The 23322-nt window shown below is 47.4% G+C and overlaps 1 protein-coding gene across 1 annotated transcript in view; it reads left to right on the forward strand.

Moving 5' to 3' along the window:
• Nucleotides 1–3299: 3299 nt before the first annotated feature.
• The window catches only part of LOC130155057 (CMP-N-acetylneuraminate-beta-galactosamide-alpha-2,3-sialyltransferase 4-like), a 31278-nt gene continuing 11255 nt past the window's right edge, over nucleotides 3300–23322 (forward strand). The window contains 4 exon segments of the mRNA XM_056351985.1: nucleotides 3300–3312; nucleotides 22384–22441; nucleotides 22977–23005; nucleotides 23135–23192. Coding sequence (XP_056207960.1) covers nucleotides 3300–3312; nucleotides 22384–22441; nucleotides 22977–23005; nucleotides 23135–23192 — 158 coding nt within the window.

The following is a 23322-nucleotide window of genomic DNA, read 5'->3' on the forward strand; positions in this document are numbered from 1 at the left end:
GCAGCATGTGGCCATGGCATCGTGTGCCAGGGGAGCGAGCATACCTTCCAGGGAAGGGGCGTATGCATCCATGCAGCACACTGTAATTTCTCTAATGGCTTTCTTTGGCTTGATAGATATTGAAGGAAGCTTGTTGCCGGGGCAATTTCCATGGAGAGATAATAAGAGATCATTTTCAAGTGAGCGAAACTTTAATGGCACATTCTGGTAATGAGGCAGCAAGGAGAGTAATGACCGAGACCTCAGAGTGCGAGCACATCATGAGAGAGGGGGGAGAACTCTTAATTCACTGCTCAAGGTAGACATTTGAGGCCTGATCTTTGTTCCCTTGAAGTCAGCCTGGAGTTTTGCTGCTCGCTACAGGAAGATTAAGACCTAAGTGCTGGTAATGGGACTGAATGGCTCCACAGAGATGCTCCAGTGAATTCACTGGGGAAGAAGAAAGACTGGTAGGGCTCAGGCATCAAACGCTCCAACCTTCTCCTTCAGCAGAAGGTAATTTGGAAACAAAGGCAAAGGAGAGCTGGATACTCCTGTGTATAATCCTTGGCTTTTTCTCTGAAACCAATAGGAAATGTTTTATCCTGTGTCTGTTAAGGGACTGTGTTCCTAAATGAGAGGGAAGGGTGTATAACAGAGGGTGAAGGTCCTGTCTGTTTTAAGCTCTGTGATGGGCATCTTCAGAAATTGGGGAGGGTGGTAGCACCAGAGAGTTGGTAGGTAGAGATTAAGGGTCCGTGGACAGGGAAAGTCAATGATAAAGAAATACTAAGAAAAGCCGTCATCCCCTTCAGCTTTCATATCCAAGAAGGAACTATACTTATTCCTCTGGCCAATTGTGTGAGTATAAATATGGAACCCAGCAGCCAGTATAAGCATAAAAGCCACTTCTGAATTAGGACAGTAAACTGTGCCCGTGCTAGACCAGCACAAAGTCACAGAGTGCAAAAGGCCACAGAGAACCTGTGTGGGACCAAAGATACTTAAGGTCTAGGACTGTGTTTTCTAGTCAATTCTGAATCTCAGATAAACCTGGGAAGATTTGACCAGGAATTAAACTACAGAAGAGGCTGTGGGTGTCCTGCCTCCACCTGGAGGCATGAAGCACCTACACGGCTCTCAGTTCCTTGAATGCATCTCTGCAGCTTAGTTTTGGCCCTGCTCTTGAGGAGGGCCCTCAATCAGCTGCTTCTTAAGGGCAGCCAAAGGCAGTTGTTGTTTACCACCTCTCAAAAGAAGGAAGGTGAAGGGTCTGCTCTCCTCCAGCCTCGTTAACAGTTGTTTCATTAATCACAGCTTTCCCTTCAAAACCAGACACAATCTGTCCAATTAACATTAAAGGTCTGGCAGTCACTTGCAGTGGGGAACTTTGCAAGCAGCACTTTGACAACCATCACTAATAAGTCTAACATTTTTAAAGCTGCTCACAAACAAAACAGCCCAGTCGCACTTCGTTAATACCATACGCTCCCTGTTTGCATGAGCAGTACAGCCAGCCTCCTTTTTAGTCAATTTTATGATGAATCTTAGCAGAGCCCAGGTCCCAAAATGCTTCTCCCACAGACTTCTGTCTTTGTCCATCACATCCCACCCCCATGCCCCCAGGGTTTACCTAGGCAATTCCTTTCTCGTGTAATACACCCCCAACCAGGCTTTAACACTAGACTGCACCTGAGTGAACTGTGCTCCATGGAGGTGTAGGTCAGAATCAGACCATTAAGACATAGGTCCAGCAGAAAAGGTGATTAATAATGTCTTGCAGGGATCATGCCATATGAGCAGAGAATGGTAGAAGTAGGAAGGTGGGGAGAAGTTATCCAGTTAACTACTAGCCTCTTAATCTAACCTTGACTTGAGATTTCAAAGTGAATTTTGAAGGAAAGAACAATTAAATACCCAGAGATAAAGGGGAAATGAGATAAGATGCAACATGGGTTTACGAAATGTAGATTGTGTCAGACGAACATGATAGCTTTGTTTTGATAAGATACCTGATTTTCTAGACAAAGGAAATGCTGCTGATCTCCTTTATCTAGACTTCAGTAAGGTATCTGATAGGTGCCATGTGGGAAATCATTAGTGAAGCTGGAGGAAAGGAGGATTAGTAAACTGTAAGATGAGGTGCAACTCTCTGGATTTTCTCACAGAACAGTTTTGAAACCTATCTTTTCTTCTTCTGGATGATCTCGGAAGTGAAAGCAGGATCCTGAGTCTAAAATTGCCCAGCAACACAGAACTGGAAGTTTTGGCAAGGCAGAGGAGAATGAGAGTACAAGTTTGAAAGAACTCAGTGACCTTGAGAATAAGAATAATTGAAATGAGCTGGAAAACAAAAAGTTTGAGATGACAGGTCACGAATCTGAGGACTTGTGATAGCCTCAGATATAATACAGGAGATGATGAGCTGCAAATGATCAAGGACTGTGTGGTCTAAGCACAGACTGACTGAGATGTCAGGCACAGAGAAGCAAATCCTATTCTTGGATGTATCAGGAGGGATATTTCAGCAAATACAGATAAAAAATGGTGTAATTGACTGTGTGTCTGGCTTCTTAAGGTCACGATGGATAAGCTTAACCTTGTATGAATACAGAGGAAAGCTGAAAGATGATATAGAAGATGGAAAACATCACAGAGAGGAGAGCAGAAGTCTCAGGAGCAGCATGTTTAATTTGATAAAATACAAGTTGACATGGGACAAGTTCCAGAGAGGTAAAGTGTCTCTGTAAACTGATGGGATACAGATCCTGAAGAAACCAGGGCGTCAACGCAGTCAGGCCAGCATTAAGAGAAAGGGTTCCCTGCCTGCTGGTGGAAGATACAGGGGTGAGAGAGAAGGTTTTGAGATCTGACCTTTTCCTTTTACACCTGCAATGACAAGAACTGGTCTTGCTAGCCCAGGAGGTCTCTGACATTCATGTGCTCCCAGGCAGGTCACTTCTCCCTTGAGTCTTTCCTGGTATTCCGGACAACTTTCTCATTCCTGATGCTCCTGAAAATCCCTTTATGGTCCTACCAGAGTCAGTAAGTACCTCTGTGTGGGAAACGGAAGTGGTGATTGCAGCACATATAGGAAAATCTCAACTCTAATGCAGCCAGAACAGGTAACAAAATCAAGGAAAACAGGTCAGCCAGAGAGTTAGCGTGATGTAAGAACACCAGCTGTCTGTCCGGGGTCCTGGTGAGCTGCTTGCTATCCTGTGCTATAACATTTTGACTGCTCTGGGTTAACATTTCTAGTTTCTTTCTAACTTGCATCAGCCTATAGGACGATCACCTCCGCATTTTGCTGTCTAAAGATGCCTGAAGAGGGTAAGTTGGCATTTGGAACCAGGCGTACTAATACAATTTACGTGGTGCATGCTTTCCCCTCCTGACTGTTGCTCCTGCATTAGAGCAATTTTAACCAGCATATGCTTTTTTCCTTTGCTTTATATTTGCCCCATTTTCAGGCCTTTTGTGAAACTGGGACAAGTACTTTCTGATGAGCTGACTATAGATTTGAGGAGTTCACTGGGAAGAGTATTTACTGGGTGAGTATGAACTAAGCTTAAATCTAAAGGAACTGTTAATGCCTTGTCTGGCACAGGGCTATCACATGTGAAACAGCTTTGATTATTGCTGCCTGCCATGCTGGGAGGTCAATGTGAGATGAAAGAAGATTGGGAAACAATCAGATTTGAGCAATCAAGGTGATATGCCCCTGGAAGGGGCTGTGAGGGAGAGAGGGGAAGGCTTTGGTGAGCCTGCAGGTTTTCTTCTCAGCTTTGGACTAGCAGCACACATGTTGTAATCGCACGTAGATGCTGGCATGGTGGGGAGAAAGCTGTTTAAGAACATTTTTACAAAGTTTTTTCCCCTGCTGTGATGATCACATTAGCAGGCGCTAGGCATTGGGGAACATGTCAAGCCCTGAGGAAAGAAGAAGCAGGAGCTGTGGATTAGGCAGTCAGTAACTTGTTGCCTTTTAAAAAGTGCTAATTCTCCTGTATTTAAGGAGGTGGTGGGCTGCATCATGCCTTGGACATGGGCTTGGCCCACGTGTGTGCCCTATGTCTTTAACATACATGCAGGAGCAGCTTGTGCTTTTGATACACATGCCTCCCTGTATACTGGGAACTCTGCTAAATCATAATTGTCACTGTTATTTTTTCTGTCTGCAGCTCCTGGCTCTTTTAACCCAAGTTCCTGTCATACACAGCACAGGAGAGAGGCTGGTGGGCATGATTTGGCTGGGGGGGGTAATGGTTTAGCTGCAGAGGGGCTGGGGACAAGCAGTTAGGGCAGCAAGTGGCACCTTCACTCCTATGCTATATTCTCATGCCTAGACAATTGTCCCAGCTGGTGATGTTTCTGTGTTCACAGAGGGCTCACATGCTCTCCTGGATCCACCCTTGCCATATCTCCTAAAAAATGCCATAATCTGTGTTTGTCAGAGCAAGAAACGGAGGCACAGTGAGTGAAAGTGGTCCAAAGCCAGTGTTTACAATGGTAAAAATTATTCAGAAGCTCTTAGCATTTGGTGTTTCATTCAATACAACATGAGATTTGGGTTGCTGATCCCTGTGTCTGAATGATGGGAGCATCCTTCCCCCACCCCATCAGAGGTATCTCAGCCCAGCAGACAGGCGTGTGCCTGGTGCCTTCTGTGTCACCCACTCCTGCCCCTGCACTTCTCCTTGCCCTGACAGCTCAGGAGCTCTCTCTAGAGCATGTCTGTATGAGGAAGACAGCTCTGCTAAGGCCTGAGTGCTCTTTCAGGTACATATGTAGAGTGTCAGGCTTTATTTGTGTTGGGCTACCAGATTCCTAAGCCTTCTTCCCCTTCCTGAGGGATCGCCGGGTTGGCAGGTTGATAGGAAACCTCTGAGGGTCAGTATTTGTTCTCTCCAGAAAAAGTCAATGCCCAGCACTTTGGGGCAGTAGCACCATGACCTTTTCAAAGCACAGACAGATGGAAGTGGCTCTGTGGAGCCCTGAGACCAGGACAGGAGGGCAGCTGGCAGCCTTTCTAGGAGCCTGTTTTAGTGGCAGAACATACAAGTCTCCCAAACACATACACATTTATGGCCGGCTCCTCAGCTGCTCTGAACTGGTCTACAGCCAGTGACTTCAGTGGTGCTACAGCACTTGAAGCAGCGTTCAGCCAGCCCTCTCTGCCTGCTTGCATGATGCTTCTCTAGTTCCTCCGCACACTGTGGGACCACTTGACCCACTTTCTCATTATGCTCCAAGGGTCTGGCTTTCCTCTCTCTGGTGCTCAGAGACTCTCACCCCTGTGCAAAAGAGGTAAGAGATGGATGTCTGACTTTTCCACCTGGGCCATCCAGTCTTATTATCCACCCTACACACAAGCCAGCCCTGGCACAAGGCTGTAAAGCAGAGGGGGTGGGATTTAGCTACCTGCCTGCTGTTGTGCCATACATGGGAACTACTGCTGGGGAGTATGAAGACAGGTTAGAACTGAACTTGCAGGTGATGCACAGTGCTGCCCCTCTCAAAAAGATGCTTTGCTAACATATTTCCATGGAATGGAGACAAAAGCTAGATTATATTTGCATTTCAGAGCCTGTATACATCTTACTTTGTGTCAGAATAAGAATTACCTCCCCCTTCTATCAGTATTGCAAAAACAGGTTGCAGGTGTATGGCTCAGAAAAAAGAATTCTTTAGTTGAGGATCCTAGCAGCCACATTTCCCTTGTGATTTTTGGATGTCTTGGTTTCAGGATGAGACATGAAAGTCTTTGCTAACTGTCTGAACTCAGTGAAATGCCTGTCTTACCACCCCACACATTTAGAGCGAGAGTCATGCTCAAATGCACAGCAGAATTTGGGCCCAGACCTGGAGCTATTTCAGAGATGAGGAGAATAGATAAAGCAGATCCTATGCCCTCTAGAGAACACAATTAGGTAAAATTATCATAGCGGGCAAATGGGATGAAGCATGGAGTAGGTCTAACTTGTGTGTTATATTCTTGTTAATAACAATATCTAATTAAGGCATCTGGTGACAACTTAATGGGCAGAAAAGGAAAAAATCAAGAAGGCTATATCAAATTTTTCTTTCAACTCCAGCTCTCCAGATTTGAATCAATCTATCATTGGAGGCAGTCTTGTTTGTCTGAGTCTGTCTATAGCTTAGCAGTGTAGAGTTGTAGCTCTGTTGTCTAGGACCTATCCCTTAAAATTAATGCATCGTTCTTATCAAGATGATTGCTTGAAAGTGATATTAACCTTTATGATGTGATGATAGAAGTTGTTGTTTATTTCAAGGGCCCATAAAGATTGATGGGAACTGGAAGTGATGGAAACTGAACTGGGATTTGGCAACACTGATAAGTGGAAATGGAGTTTGTCTTTGATGGGGCTCCTTTTGCCTATTTTTTTTCCACATCTGATTTCATTGTGGAGTTATTATTATTAATATTATTTTTAAAAAAATAAAGTTTTAGAAGGGCCTGAAGTCTTATTTGTATGTTTGTGCAGCATCTCATGCAGTAAGATCCTTATGCCTGCTTAGGCACTTTACATGATCCTAAATAAAAGAATAGGGATTCATCAATAGTAGAGTTTTCTTAGTTATGTGCTGCACATTCCCTTTTCTCCTCCTGCTGCTGACTTGCAGAAGAGACAATCATGTTGTCTGAAACCTCTTGCAGAGGAAAAATCCTTTGGCTTTTAATAGGGAAGACATCAAGGCTGTGTATATCAATATTACAAACCCTGGCCCCTCAGGTTGTGTCTATGCTACAACCCAAAAATATAACACTGGCTTGCACAGAGAGACCAGATTTAACTGTAAACTCCGGGAGGGAAGCAATGTTTCTAGTGCAGTTCAACCACAGCAAATCTTAATCCTCACAAAAGGTTGTATGAGTCCAGCAAGGACACGAGTGTAGCCTTGACTAAATAGTTCTGTGCGAAATAACACTAAGTTGTTTTCAAGCTCTTCTGTATGTGATTGATCTCCTGTAACAGGACATGTGCAATTAACCAGCAGCTTTGCTATTAATAACTATCCCTGAATATGTGGATAAAATGAATTGGTGTCTCTGTGGATTATTGCCTTTCTCCATCTGACACCTCTTTAGCTGAATGACACGGAACAAAAAGGGAATCTTAAGAGTATATAATTGAGTGTGTATTAGGGTTTATGAAGAGATTCCTACAATAACTGTCATGTTCCACCTGACGGAGTAGCTGTTATGTGAACATGCCAAAGTACTACTTTCCTTGCTGTGATCTTTGTTCTCACTTGCTTTCCCTGCATTATCTTAAAAATCTCCTTTAGCTGATGCCACTGAATGCAGCCTGAGTAATGACTTGAGTGCAAAATAAGGACAGGAATAAAGAATGAGGTGAACACTTGCTGTCAGAGGCCTCAAATTGGGCAGCAAGGTGAAAGGAGGCCCACTGTTTCAGAGGCAGATAGCTGCTGCTGCTTCCACCAGTGACAGCTTCTCTGGAAATCAGGACACATCGATTTATATCCTGTTGGAAAGTGAAGGTCCAGGCACCACTGTGCTAGGCACTGTCAAACCTCTGCTCCAAAGGGGACAGCTACATCAGGCAGAGGAAGCACTGGAAAGAAAAGGAACAACAAAAGGAAGACATGGAGGGATGAAGTGACTTGGTTTCTGTGTCACAGTGGGTTGGTGGCAGAGCCAGGAAAGGGGGCTCCTTGTACTGGACCACTGTGTTGGGTATCCCAGATCCTCAGCTGGACAGTTCTTGCAGGGTTGTCCTGTTGTGTGAATGACAGTGTGAGGAAATGGGATTTCTCAGAAATGAAAACCTACCTATAGTCTTAAACACAGTTTTGCCGTGGATGCAGCAAGATGGAAACTGAGCCCTTACATGCCAGTTGTTGGCCTTTGCTGAGGGTGTGCTGGGAGACAAGCGATGCTGGGATAGCATTGTGGTCCTGCTGCCCTTGATACCAAATGACAGCAAATTCTGCAGGGTCTCTGAGACCATCCTGTGCCAGTGGGAGAAGGGCAAGATTTGCTTTCACACTCTTCAAGGCCATGGTGTGTGTCACTGGCTGCTCTGACCTTCTCCAACAGAGCTATTTGCTGCTGTGTGCTACATGTTAACAAAATATCTTGGCTTTGATGAGTTGAAATCCTGTTGGGATTTGGTGGTGTTGGTGTGCTTTCATTAAAGAAAAGGTGCAGCTTACAGTTGATCAGGTTTCCCTGCAGCCTGAGACCAGGGCCAATTAACACAGGTACCAACCCTTCCCCTGGCCCAGCAGTGCTGGTGCAAGACTGGCCGAGGGGATGGCGGTGTTACAGGCAGACTGCTTACAACTGCCCATGGACATGCACTCTCAGATGGTTTACAAAAGGATGCACTGCCTCAGCAGCAGCCGCCAGTTCTGTTATCCTTTCAGATCCAACAGCGCAGAGAAGAGGCTTCCTTTGCATCCCAGCATGCCCTCCCCATCACCAGCCCAGCCCTCTTTCTGTTGCTGCCCTGGATCTTTCCATCCTATTTTCTTTCTCTGGCCTCCCGGTTGTTTTTTTTTTTCCCTCTCCATCTTTCAGTTTGGCTTGTCACACACACACAGAATCACACACTCAATCCTCCCAACGCCACAGACCTGCCAGCAGATCTTGAATGTGGGGCTGAGGAATGTCCTGTCACCTTCTACCCCTCCACATCCCCCCTGCCCTATTCCCCACTGATCTATCGCAAGGCAACCTCAGCCAGAAAGACGGATGCCACAATTACATTCCCCTTTTCAGCAGCTCTTTCCCCTTGCCTCTTCCTGATGGAAATCGTGGGCAAGAAAAATCTATTATTACTCTCCAAATCATATCAAATATTTATCAGGGTAATTCTCTAGTTATCACCACCGATTGCAAGCCTTAGTCACGTAGTAAATCTTGTTAGTGTCATCTCTGGGAACGTGTCTCATCTGTCTCCTCAACTGAGTGCTGCATAAACCAGGTTGCCCCAGGGGAACTTGGCTTATGGGAAAGGCAGTGGAGATGGAGGAGGCGGAGGTGATCAAAGATGGGTACAGACATCCCAAATCCCCATTTTTCCAGGACACGAGATGGGATCTGTTCAAGATGGGGCTATGGGAGAGGAGGCAGGTTGCATGTGGGAAGGGGAGGTCTGTTGGGCCACATGGGCCAATGCCTTTCTGATGTGTCAGGTGCTGTACAGATAAGCTCATTCCTAATCAAAAACTGAAATAGGCCAGGCTCAAAAAAAGAGGTGTATTAATTTCCCCAGGAGGGAGATGAAATGAGTTACTCAGGACCGTATGGGAAGTCAGTGGCAGAGGCCAGAATGGAGCTCAAGGTCTCTGACTGTAAGGCTAGTGGCTTAATTACATGATTATTCCTTTTGGAGCACTGTGGCTGGTTTGAAACAGCCTGCCCTGGGGGTCCTGTAAGTCAGGGCAACCTTGACATCTCTGCTAGCCGTGCCAAGGACTCTCCCCTTCCACCCGCTGTGTAAAGGACTAGCAAATACAGCCACTCTAGCTGGGCTTTTTTTGTTGTTGTTGTTGTTGTTGTTGTTGTTGTTGGCACCAAAATGTTTCCAGATTGTACCTATTTTTAAACTCTTTATTGGGTCAGATCTGGACAGCTTGGAGCCTTCAGCTCTTCCCTTTTTCTACCCCTGTGCACATAACTTATTGCTGCAAAGGGAAGAAATGAGCAGCAAATTTCCTCTGCCAGAACGAATCAATCTGGCACCTGTCATCAGCATCACAGCAGCTATAAAATATTTAATTTCTTAATGATGAATTGGCAGATTGTTTAAAAAAGACAACAAGGAAACAAAGAAAAGGAAACAGACACTCACAATCTGCAGTCACACTCTCTGCCAGGATGAGCCTTTGGAGTAGATAGCAGGAATGTATTTTTCCATCCAAGCGACCTGACAGTGCTGTCTATTAATAAAGCCCTGATAGTTGTTTTGGGGATGTTCCTGCTCAGACAGTCATTGAACCCTTGACTTGCCATTGTAGGGTCCTACCACCGATTCGTGATGAGACCTTCAGAGGAGGATTTTTCTTGGAAAACAGCAAAAATCCTTCTCAGTGGCACAGATCTTGCCTCCCTCAAGTGCTGATGCACTGGAATAAATAAGGAAAAAGAGTGACCAGGCTAGGTCAAAGTACAAGTGCATCCAGCTCGAGCAGTGACCAACACTGTATGCTTTGGAAAATGTATAGGAATAGGTCATTCATATAGTGCTATTTCTCCAGCAGCCTCGAGCAATCTGCAGCCCAGGAAGATCTTTGTGGTTTCTAGCTCTAACTGGAATTTTCTTCCACAAGCTTGCCTAGTCATTTTTGAAAGTTATGCAAACTTTGAGCATCTACAAAATCTTCACTCAAATAGTCCCATAGTTCTCCTCTGTGAAGCTGTATATCTTATTTTGTTTTCAGCATATCACCTACTAATTTAACTCAGTGTTCCCAGTTCTTGCATTAAGAAGACAGTGAAAAATCATTCTCCCTTCACCTCCCATCCCTTGGACATGTTTGGCTCACAAAACAGGGAGCGACACAGAGATGCCTGAGCTAACGGAGACCAGAATTGGTCAGTCTGCAGTGGACAGTCTGGTTTCACAGGCCATGTCAGCTTGCGTGTGCCCACAGATACCCTCTGCCTCTGGTACCTACAGCTGTGAGCTTGGAGGGGAGCCAGAGTCCTTACCTGTATTACGGTCTGTCTGCAAATGCTTAAGGTGATGCTGGTGGCAGTCACCGGTTCAGGTGATGCAGCTGCAGGGAAAGGAGATGGCACAGAAAGCAATACCCTCTGCTGAAGTTACATGAATTACTTACAGGAATTAAAAACCACACCCCTGTCTCCATGTCAATTTATATTCATTTCTCTTACACATTAGTAAATCCTATAAATACACAGCCAAGCAAACTGCCTGACCAAAGAGTTTATTTTACTGTAGCCTGTTCTGCTGGGCTTTATTGCAAATACAGTGACATTTGGGGTTTTTGTTTGATTAACTTCTAAATAAGTACTGTTGCTGGGACCTTTTCATTACAGGAGAGTCATAAGGTTTCACTAAAGCAAATATAAACTTTTAGCCATCACAGAAAACCCTGAAATCTGGAGTTCTAAAGGCTTGCAAAACGCTCCTAAATGCTGGGGAAACGAAGAGGAAGTGAGCATTTTTCACTTATCACCATTTATTATTTTTAAGTCGGTCTCATGATTTGAAACGGTGACGCTGCTCAGTGGCGTGACCAAACCTACACTGTTCATCTGGGCTGGGGGAGCACGCTGGGAAGTTTGGCAGACGTAAGTGGGTGGCTGGCAGCTTGCATGCGGTGCCTTCGTGCTTCCACCTCTGCCTCTCCTGGCAGCGTGTGGGGAGCATGGGCTCCAGCAGATGCCCATGGTAGGATCGGTCAGGTGTGGTGGGATGGCAGCTGGCAGTGTCCAGTGGATAGCCAAGGTCATGCAGCACCTTAGCTCAATTTACCAGGAGATAATCTGGCAGAGCCCTCGAGTTCTGTCTGCTCTGGTGATTTGTTTTAGCCCTCCTGCAGACATGCTGTGTAAATATGCAAAACAAAAGCTCCCACTTGTACAGAAAGGGCTTAACCTTCTTTCAAGAGGGGTCAGTGCAATTGCGAGCAGTGCCCATCACTGCCGGGGCTGGTAAGTAATGGCAAACTGCTGCTTCAGAGCTCCCCCACTCCCTGCTGGCGTGGGTCTGCTCTGGGGCAAAATAGGGTTTCCCCCACCTCCTGAGCAAAGTCTCAGAAAAACAGAAAGATTTTTTTTTTTTTTTTTTTCCGTATTTTCCGTATGCTCCAAAGCACATTGTACTCCTAAGGGCTGGTTGCTTTGGCAAGGGATAAAATGAAATCAAAGGACACTACTTTTGTGTCAGACAGCTCATTTCCCTGTTAACTCTGGATCTCTGTCTTCTGCAGATGGCATTTAAAGAGAGGTTTGCTCCATTGATCCTGTCTAGTACCTCTTTGGAAGTTCTGAATGGAAAACATCCTGCTTATCTCTACTCAAAGATGTTTTTTCTCTGCCTCTGGGCCAAAACACTGCAACAGGTTTGGCCCTTGTGGGACTAGTGGCTGCGGAGCAGAGATGGGGCTCTCTGCTGCTTTTGCAGGCATGGGGAGAACCTGAAAACCAGCCTCTTCCTGCTGTATTACTGGCTGCAAGCTTTTTGAGTATGGGAGGGGTAATTAAGTAGAAAGCAGCAATCCAGAGCTCCTAGCTAGGTGGTAGCTGATTGCAGCACAGTAAGTCTGAAGAGGCATCTCTTTCCCATCTATTAAAATAGACACCACCACCAGCAAAAAAAAATAGGGAAGTGTGACTCAAAGTGGGGGAAGGAAAAGGGATAGGACTGCTTGGTAGCTAGACACCCACATCAGGAGAGCAATCTAAGCAAAACTGCTTGCATCCTACCGTTGTCAACGCAATTTCAAATTAAACATATGCTTAAGTAGGGAAGGGACTGAGAGAATAGTTGGCTGTGGGAAGTTTTTGGCTCACAGTGATAAGGCAGCACATGTTAAGGGTGTCCGTGGGATGGACAGTGTCAGAATAATCTCTAACACAGTGCTTTTCTATCAAGCTTTAACAGAGAGCATGAAGTTAAATAGATCCTACTTTTCTTCCTTTCCTGTTACCAAAAGTCATCTCTGAACACTGGTCTCAGGGCACCCCTCTGCCCTTGACTCCTTGCCAGGCATGCCTGGCTGCAAACCCTCCTCCAGATGGAGCAGGCTAGAAAAGGTAAGGAAATGAAAAGAGGAAAGAAATGAAAATGTATGAATGCCCCTAATTTTGTTTATGTTTTTGCTGTCATTTACACTGTTATAAAATGAATGTAAAATACTGTGATTCCACTCTAATAACTTTTTTCATCTGTTTACGCTGGCATAAATTTCCTCTGAGTAGAAATTTTTGTCAGAATCTGGTTGGGGCAGGTCCTCTATTTTATTATTTGATTGCAGAGTACCTACCTACTTTCTCCCAAATACCTTTTCTTTTTTTTTTTTTTTTTTTTTATTTTTTCATTAAAAAGTAATAACTGAACCTGGCCAGCCAAAGCCCCATATTGCAGTGAAGGCAGTCCAGCTAGAGAGCTGCAGTGTGAGAGGGAACCAGGAATATATTGGGTGCTGAGGTGGGGGCATCACCAAAGCTGATTATAACACTTTCAGCCTAAATATTTTGGTTCCTTGTAGCTGGATTAAACCCTCAAAGTTTCTGTGAACAAAGCTTTGGCAGAGGAAGGTTGTTGTCTGAGTTTCTCCATAGGAACACTGTGCCCCGCCATCCCACCTCGCCCCTCTGCTTTGCTGCCAGGGGCTGCGGTGGGGCAGCGGTTCATGCCCACACCAGGGAACACCTCACCGAGGCCGTGGTGGGCCACAGCCTGGAAAAGCAGCTTCTCAGAAAAACACCCCCCTGGCCACCAGCTTCTCAGGAAAACACTCCCCTGGCCACCCGCCTCTGTAGAACTCTTTCATCAGCTCTGGAGATTTCATCCCCCAGCCCAGGGAATGCACGGGAGACAGATGGCAGATGTAGGTGCCACCAGCTTGAGGTAAGGATGGCTCCAGGTGTGGCAGGACTGGGATCTGAACCGCGGTGGTGGCCCTCGCTTGTCCCTGCTGTGGCCGTGGCTTCCCTGGGGTCTGTGCTACCCTCTGAGGGCAGGGAGATGGCGGCGGGCCGGCATGGTATGGGGCTAAAATGGCTGCTGGCCTTGTGGGGGCTGCTCAGGGCCCGGCGCCTCACAGCTGTGACAGGCCTGGGGGCAGCTGCCCTCCGAGGACACAGCAGCCACCGTGTCTAAGGCCACCTGGACGCGAGCTGGGTGGTGGGGAAGGACAAGGCCCCCCACTAGAGCCCTGAAGCGTTAAAGCCACCGCAGGCTGGCCTGCAGCCTGTGGGGACTCGAATGTGAAGCCCTGCCTGGGAAAGGCCCGGGGGCCAGCGGCTGCAGGGGGTGACAGCAGCGTGACGGCAGGGTGACAACAGGTGACAGCAGGGTGACGGCAGGCAGAGCTGGCAGCACCAGGCAGGCCCCCCCGTGCTGTGGCAGGGGTCCCCTCACACATGGCTGCCTGGGCTGGCAGGGCAGGGGATCAGAGCAGGGGCCTGGAGAAGGAGCCCTGGCTCACCCTGAGCAGCTCCTGGGCCTGCCCGCACCGAACACCATTTTCCTCCTTTCCACACAAAAAAGCTCCTTCAGGCCACGGCTACTCAGCAGTTGGTTTCACAGCCTGGAGCCCCAGTGTGGCCAGCCAGCAGTGTGCCCTGTGGTGCACACCCCGGCTGCCATCAGACCGCGACAGTTTCCTCCCCTCTGGTGCTTTTGAAAAACTTTTTTACTTTTTGGTTTTATTTTTATTTTCTTTGTGAGTGCAAGAGCCAGAAACAAGGGACATGAAGCCAGGAGTGCCCTGTGCTGCCATCACATCTCTCCCCGCAGCGCACACTCAGTGTCTGCTTTCCAGCCCCAAGCATGCAGGGCTGCACCTGGCTGCAGCCCCCTTTGAGAGGCACTAGCAGAACAAGCCCTGAAAGGCTTCTCCTTCCATTGCTGTCAGCTGTTTACCTCCTGCTCTGTCCTCTCAGGGGCTTAGTCCTCACTGGGACAGTCTCTGCCTCAGGACATGGTGCAGGCAGGCAGTTGGGGAGAGCTGAGAAGGCTTTGGGCTCCAGCTCCAGAACAGGGGGCACTGGAGGGAAAACTGGGGCCTCATGACATGCACATCTTCCCCTCTGCTTACATCAGGCTGGACCACAAGCTGGGGAGATGTGGGAAAGTGTGTGCATAGCCCAGGGCTGTGAAAGCCATCACTTCTCCTCGAGCCTGACAGTGCATGTGGATCCATCCTCTTCTATCTGCACTGCAGGGCTTCTGCCTTTAATGGTTGGGGTTTCTTGCATTAGCTCACTTTTTGGTTGCTCATTTTTTCCCATGCAATAGCTAATTTTTTTCTTGTGCAATAGGCTAGAGCTTAGTTAGGCTCCAGGGCTTGCCTGCCTCTCTTGATGCTTGTCTGAGCTAAGGGGGAAGAAAGGCCAGAGCTGTGGAGAGCAGGATGAATTGCCAAAGCTTTGGGCTGGAAAGCTAGCATCAGAACAATGGGAGAAAACATGAGGCTGAAGGAGGGTTTCATTTGGAGCTGTGCCTTGGAGGGGACAAGGGGAACGGGAAGAGGCAACAGGCTGTGCAAGGACAGCTTGTGGAGGCACAAGACCCATGCTGACTGCAGAGGAGATGCAAATAGGTCTGGCTCCCAAGAGACATGGCTGCAGCATCCCAAGGTGCCTTTTCACACCAGGGAGCTGGACAACAGCAAGCAAAGGGAATGAGGTGATACGAGCAGCCCCAAGTGCTGCCAGCCGTGTGCCCTGCCCTCCTTATGCTTTGCACAGTGCAGGGCCTCTCTGTCCGCAGCTCTGTTGCTGGATGTCCTCTTCCCAGGTTCCCCAAAGTGGCAGGAGACCATGTTGTGCTTGCCATCACTGACTGGGGCACTTTGCAGCTGTCACCATAGGTGCTGTCAAGGCATCGTGATGCCATTTTCTGGCATTGTTAATGAGCACTCTTTCCCATGGATCCACTTAACAACGTGGCATGGCACCTGCTGACAGGACCTGCCGTGGTTGGAGCAGGGTTTATTAAGCAGCAAGAAGGGCGTGCTGAGAAGTCTCCAGGATGGGGAATTTTCCAGGTGAAACAGAGGGCAAAATCTCTGTTTTCCACTCCATGGCTCCTTTGCTGCGGGATCTTTTGCTGTTCTCCTCTGAGATCTCCATAGCCTTCAACAGCCCTGTATGATATGGGGTTGATTTCAGTCCTGTGCCAAGGATGTCAAGGTAGCTGAAACATTCTGTTCCCCAGAGAGCATCAGGGCTGCCCCGCGACCACCTCCCAGAGTGCATGAGGTGGTGGTGGCTGCAGGGCTTCCCACTCCTGGGTGGTCAGTGCCGGGAGCTGGGGCATGTCACCTCCAGGGACACTGAGGTTTTGCTCTCCAGTTCCTCCCCCTCCTTGGCCCCTGAAAGTTTTGTCAGCCAGGAGTGTCTCTGCAGTGCGTACCAAAAGCACATGATGGCACTGCAGGAGCGCAAAACCACCTCAGCCTCCTCTGCAACTCAACTGGATTTTTAACCCCTCCGTGGAGATGAAGCTGTTGCACGTGCGGTGGCTTTCCAGGGACAAAATGTGGAGGAAGCCTGCGGGATGGTGATGCCCAGTGCTCTGCTGTTCCCAGCTAGGGCAAAGCCTTGAGTCCAAGCTGCTGGCTGCCGCTGCAGGATCGCCCCATCTCCTTGGGACCTGAGACACAAGTACATACAGTGTTGCAACAGGGGCCCGAGTGTGTGTTCCTGAGCTGGCATCTTCCAAAATGCACAGTGGACGCTTTGTGCAGTGGTTCCTCACAGCTGTACGTGGAGGGGTCCCTGGGCATGCCTGAGGCCATTCCCCTCTCTGGATAGGCCCAAACAAACCTTCCCCAAAGCCCAGCGGGGTTTAGCCAGGCAGCAAGACAGGTAGGTCTGGGGCTACTTTGGGCAGTAGCACTGTAAGCCAGTGTGCCCCCAAAGCAACCTTCTGAGTGGACCAGGAGAGCTGCCCATGCCCTGGGCTCACTCAGACTCCACTGCTGCCATGACATCTGGCTTTACCTGATAAGCTCACACAGGCAGAAAGGTGGTCTTCAAATGCACAGCGGTCAGAATCAAGCCCTGGTGCAGGTCTTGTATGATAATATCCTGCTGCCTGGCAGCTGGGTTTTGGAAGAGAGAGAGTAAATTGTTTAGTTTGCTTGTTCCTGAAGTTAGCAATCCTCTAGCCAAAAAAACAGGGAGAGCCATAGAGATGAACAGAAAGACTGCAACAGCATTTCCATATAGCACATGCTTTTTCCTGAAATAATCCCTGCAGGAGAGAAACTGTAAAAATATCTGGATGTGACGATCCTGGCATTTATCTCTTCTTATGTACAAAAAACTGGAGAGTTATAAACCCAGCAAGTTCCATCTAAATTATTGCCAGATCCTGTAGGTATGGAAAACACTGCGAACCCCTTTGTAGAGGTTATCTTGAATTATCTGGTGGACACAAAGTATATGGCTCTGTTTTCCTCCTCCTGTTGTCCCTGTAGGAAAAAGTTCTCTAGGACAGGAGAGAAAGCACAGAATCAGGAGGGGAGAGAGACAAAAATCCTTTTCCAAGAGAGGGTCAGGACAGAGGGGGTCTGGTTATTGCAGCTCTCATCTGTCCCTCTGTATGGAGCACTCATTGCTTGATATCTCCCTGTTGTAAATGCAACTGACTGATTTTTTTTGTTTCTTCTTTTGCACTTGTTTGTTTTAATAAAGATAGATTTTTAAAATTTTTTTTTAAGCCTAAAGCAAAATGTTCCAGTGTCTCCACCCACCCTCCTGGCACTAAGTGCTGATGGTTTATTTCAGTGGTTGTAATTTGATTTCTGCCTCTCCTGCTGGGCTGATGTGAGAGAAACAATATTTAGAGAAGTTGATTTTTAATTTATTGGGATTTTTTTTTTTCTGGAGTAGGGGAGGCAGAGGCTGGGAGTGGTGTGGGAAGAGGGAAAGAGAATCAGCAAAATGCACTCTCATTTTCTAGGCCATCTTTTTTTCAAGTTTGCAATCTCTGATGGGCAAAAATCGCAGTATAGCTCAACTAATCAATTGCTCTCTGAAGAATGGAGAGTGTCTCATGTCTTTAAGTATTTTTGTGTTATTCTTGGCCTGCTGCAGGGACTCATCATAGCTGCTCTATGCCACTGGTTTTAGGTTTGTAGCCTGAACTGTGATAATATACATTTTGCAAGCGGGGAAACTGAGGCATGGAATAATAAATTGGCCCCTTCCCCTTCAGATCACAAGTGCAGCCAAGAACAGTGTATGGCACAGGCACTAAGGGCTGATTTCCAAACCCAGGATATAGCCAGCACATACAACCCAGACCACACCTTCAGCAGCACTCAGCTCCCAATTAAACTTAGACAAAATGAAGTTTTCACTAGTGCTTAGCAGCCAGCCTTTCTTCAGTGAGAATACTGAGCAGCAGATTTTCAGAATTCAGCTACTCCTCAGCTCTTGTAGTTTCTTAGGGAAAAGCTCCTGCATTTTGCCAAGACGAATGTTTTTTTCATTGCCAATAATCTGACCCTTCATTCCTAGCTATGGAATTAAAAACCTGTTCATTATTTTTTTCTAGTTTTTTAAGTAATAGCATCCTTCTTTTCCCTTTTTTGTTTGACTTTCCTGGCTTCTAGGAACAGGGTTAGTGATTGCTTCTGTGCATATCTGAAGATAATAGCTTTGCTAAATAATTTTTCCTCTTTTAAAATATACATCAAGATTGCCTGCTGCATAGTTTACATTTCCTGCTGTGGAGAAAAATACTTCAATTAAAATGGAAGGGAGAAAAAAAATCACACAGAAAAAGCGCCTCTGTGAAAAGAATCCTAAAAGGCTTGCAAGAAGCAGAAATGGGCAAATGAAGCCCTCCAGCAGCCAGGATGCATTTTATGTATATGCATGTGGGCTTTGGGGACTATTCTGCTAAATTCAAGGAGGGAGGTACTTGTGAAAACCTCAGCTGTGTGAGGAAATCCAGGTACATTTCTTCCAAGAAAAAAAAAAAAACAAAAACAAACCCCAAAACAAAAAACCAAAAAAAACCCTGACTTTTTCTCAAACTGCTTGTCCTCTGCCTGCTCCAGCTCTAGTCTGTGCGCAGAACAACTTGGTTTCAGATCATAGTGTCTTGAGAATAAGAAAGAAGCAAGTTCTTCTACCTACCTTGGCCCCACCTCTTTCCTTCACTTAAGAGCAAAATATTAAATGAACCCGCTGTGGCTGCTGTATTTGATTATGGGACTCCTTGTACCTGCTCTCCCTCCCTGGCTTTAGCTTTCCCCTAGGGAAAGCACAGCAGCAGCAAACAGCAAGAAACTTCTAAATGTGCCAGGCTGATGTTAACTCCAGGGACAGATGAGAGGGATGGGAAGCTGTAAGTACAAAATTGTGGCTCAGACCTGAAGATTTTTCTCCAAGTCTAGTTAGAAACTAAAAAAGTTGCACCTAGTTTTGACCGCAAAGTTTGTCAGAGCGGGAAAAAGGGAGACTCCATTTATAGTTAAGAGTGCAGTGTGAGTCTACAAGACTTGCCTGCAGGAAAAATGGCAAGAGAACCCCTTCCTTGTAGTTTGAAACAAAGGAAGCAGCCTGTGAAGGGCACCTACTCAACCCATTCCCATGCCCACTGTAGTAGGCTTAAATCCAGAAGAGACAAGCTAGCTCTTTCTATGCCCCGCCTTAAGATCTTCCTCAGAAATACTCCCAATAGTCTTCCCCCAAAGCACACCAGGCCATCAGGGCTTCCCATTTAAGACCAGCTCTGATGCACTGCAAGGTGCTGCCCACAGCCGAGGGATCGCTGGAGCTCCTTGGCATGGCTGGGGAAGCAGCAGCTGCCAGCCCCAGGTTTCAGAGGACAGCAGTGCTCCAGCTGGGTGGCACTAAGCAGAAGGGTCCACTTAGATGGATTAATCAGCCTTGCAAAGGTCTTTTTCCAGGCCTGGATATAGGGGGAAGAGGGTGGATTGAGAGTATCGAAGTGTGCTTTCCCCCTGCTAAGCTGTGATTTGTATCTAGCTCGTTGAGTACAATTAGATGATCACCATTAGATGGGTAAGCTGAGCTCTCACTTTCTGTACCATCCCTCTAAGAGAGGAGCATACTACTGTTTTTCACCAGCCTGAACCAGCAATCGTCTCTGAGCTGTGATGCTGTCCTTATATAATTAAGGCTGTCAGCCAAACTCAGGCACCTGAACACTACAAACTCCATGGCCTATGAAGATTGATCACAGGACTTTATTGCTTGGCAGTCAAAGCAGCGCTCTGCGGGCTTTCTTTTCCCTTGTTGGAAGAGCAAACTGTGGGGTTGTGAGAAGGAAATATCCCTAGAAAAGCAGTTAGGTGCCTCCAGTGCTTACTGGATATGCTAGCTGTGACCATGGGTCCTGTGCAGGTGGTGGGGTGAGCTGCACTGATCCTGATCTCTGTTTCTGGTTCAAAGCTAGCTTCTGGAGGTCAGGGTATACCTATGCTGGCAGGAAGTGTGAGTGTTTATCTATTGTCTTTACTGGCTGGAGCACACAGCAAAACAGAGAAGGGCTTGACCCAGTGCACCCCCTCTGTGCACGGGGATCTTGTGGGTCAGCAGACAGAGCCTGGGAGCGATCAGCACTGTAGGGATGGAGGCATGGCATCTGGAAGTCTAGACTTGCAGGATGGGCACTCCGCCTGCCTGTCTCTGCAAAAGTGCCAGGCAAAAGTTTCTCAGCCCTGTTTTTGACCAGTATTGTCTCCATAGCAGGGAGATTCTTCTTTGCCTTCTTCCAGTAGAAAAAGCTGGTGATCTAGCTCTGTGTAGGGCCTTGCTGAGCTGGGGCTGTACAGAAAGAGGGGACCCTCCTGGCCACTGTTGTCTTCACTGGAGAGATGCCAAAAATGCAAATTGATGGAAGAGGGAAGGGAGGAGATGTGTTTCCATACATCAGACACATGCAGCCCTAGGTGTCCCCACAGGCTGAGATGGGGAGGCACTGCACTCGCATTTGTCACTAGCAAAGCTGGGCTTCTCCAGAGAGGCTTTAACTGTGCCTGTTTTGGGTGTATTTTTAGAAAATCAAATAATTTTGGATGTCTTTGGGATGTGTGAACAGTAGAAAAGCATCTGAAAGGTGAGTGGTTTCCCAAAGTACATAAATCTTTTTGTTGTTGTGCACAATTGTATAGTGAATTTTCCCTATGCCTACCCAATACGCTGCTTCTACAGCAAGGGCAAATGAGGAATAACTTCTTTCAAAACTGTTAATATTTGCAAATACCCTTGTAAGACCTGCATCCTGTGGTACATGTGAGCAGGGCTCTGGGAGGCTAAAGCAGGGTTAATGTGCTTCTGTGATATACAAATTAAATTCCTCTCTGTGTGTGGGAGGTGTAGCAGTCACCCTCCGATAAATGCTGCTGTGATCTCTGCAGGATTAGGGTCCAGAGGTGGATGTTTACCTATGTTGTGTGTATGTGTGTAGCAGCCCAGAAGTAATCGGCTGAAGAAAGCTTCTGTGCAGTGTGGGTAGGAGGTCCAGGAGAGACCCACTGTTACAGTGCCTGTACAAGTGTATGTAGATGCTTGTGAGCTCCCTCCAAAATAAAAAAAAATTCCAGTTCTAATTTCATACCATCATTGAAAGGCTGGTTGTTAGTCACAGGAAAAGTCACAGCTGCTTAATGACCAAGGTGCAACCACTGTCATTTTATTTAGGTGGGTGCAAATGATGCAGGACTTTTTCCCTTCTGCATCCACAGTCCCAAATTCACTCATGTGGAGCAAGGCACTCGGGGTGAACTGAGTTCATGCGCTGTGTCAGCACAGCACCTTGATCAAGGTGAAGAGCCTATCAAACAAACTATCATGCATGTTACAGAACCGGTTTTGGCTGATCTTTTCTCTGACATGAATCCTTTATTTCAGCCTGGGAAGCAGTCCTGGTCAGGACTGGAGGATTTCTGCTGCATCTACCTCTCTTCTTACTGCTGTGAGCCTTTGCTGTCCTCAGCAAAGACTTTTGTCCTCTGGACTTTGTACCCAAGAACCATGGTGTGGGTTGCAGCTGCATCCTACTGCCTGTCAGTGAGATAACGGATCACTTTGTGCAACAGGAGCTGTTTGATGGCCCTCATGGTCCCCTGTGACATCCCGAGGAGCAGCCACCTGACAGCTATGGAGAGAAAAGAGCCAGGGAGCCTATGCTGTGGATGTGGAACTCCACACTCACCCTAGAAGTGGGCATGGCCAGGAGGGCTGTGGGTGGCAGGGAAGGGGAGCCAGGCTTGGGGGCCAGGCCAGCCCCACAGGGAGCATATCGAGGGGCCAAGACCTTGACCAGTTCCAGGAGTGCCACGGTCAGTCACCTCCCTTCTCTGTGCTGTCACCATGTCATTTTACAGATTGATGTGTGTGCTGGAGTGCTGTGAGGCTTGAGCTTGCAAGGAAAGGTCCTTAGCTGCTGGAGAAAAGGCTGCTGCATTTACTAGGGTTCATCACTAGAAGGCCCCGTTTAATTTTGTGTAGCAAGGGGCTGACTTGGAGGCTCCAAAACAGCCACTTGGAGGCTCCAAACTCTGAAACAGGGTCTGCTCGTCTGCAGGTCTGACGGCTGCAGGGGCTGGGGAGGTGCTGTCGGGTGGGAGAGGTCCTGTGAGCTGCACGGTGGGGTGGTCCTAGCTGTGGTGCTGCGGCTGTGTGGCTGCTGCACCTGTGTCAGCCCCCCCCCTTGCCTTCCGCAGGGCTGTGCGTGCAGAGCCTGTGCTACTCTGTGATGAGCTCACATGAAAGTCACACCGAGTAAGTTACCTTTTCTTCTTCCCTCTTCTGGCCCCAGTGTTACTGTAGTCTGGGTTAGAGGTGGGACACGATTCCTTGTTGTGGAAAGAAGAGGCAATCAGCCTCCCAGGATAAAATCTGGGTGCAAATATTCACAATAATGTGAATTCTTGGAAACCTGAAAGACTGCGTTCTGCCTGGCAGTGACTTGTGGGCAGGGCAGACAGAAAAGTAGTGGGACATAGCAGCATCGGTAAGCCTGAAGATGCCTTAGCTAGACTGCAGCAGAGATTCCCTGTGCTGATGGTCATTTCCAGGGTGCCTTGTGGACATCCCACCATGCTGTTCATTGCCTGTCTCAGTCTGGAGGAGTGAATGAGGTTTACCTGACGCCAATGATTTTCTAAAACTCAAGCTGTGCAAGGTCCTGAACAGCTTGACACTAGCTCTCCATCTGTTTCCACCTAAATTCCTCTGTGTAAAGGAGCCCTTTATGTGCTTGGGGCAGGGAGGGGTGTGTGGGGTGTGTGTGTGCTGGCTGTTCATGGGACTGAAGTGGTCAGGAGCTAGGAGGTAGGACAACATGCCCATGAGCTCAAACCCCCGCATTTGTAGACCTCTTTAAGAGACCTCCTGAACTACCACTGATTCTCAGACCACAGTCTGAAGGTCTTTAGGAAGGGCTAGTAGGAAATGAACCTTGTTTCTTTCACAGGAAGCATCCTGGTGCTTGCCAGAGATGCTTTGTGTGGAGAAAGCCTTTTCTTGGAAGGTTCGTTAGCTATATTTTATTTGTTTGGGGAATTTTGTTGAGAGATGAATCAGTGTGTCAGTGGCTGCTGATAGGTGGAAACTGGCAGCCTGGGGTTTATATGCAGAGAGCAGGAAGGGAAACAGAGCTA

This window comes from Falco biarmicus, chromosome 9 (assembly GCF_023638135.1).
Source record: "Falco biarmicus isolate bFalBia1 chromosome 9, bFalBia1.pri, whole genome shotgun sequence".
NCBI classification, from domain to species: domain Eukaryota; kingdom Metazoa; phylum Chordata; class Aves; order Falconiformes; family Falconidae; genus Falco; species Falco biarmicus.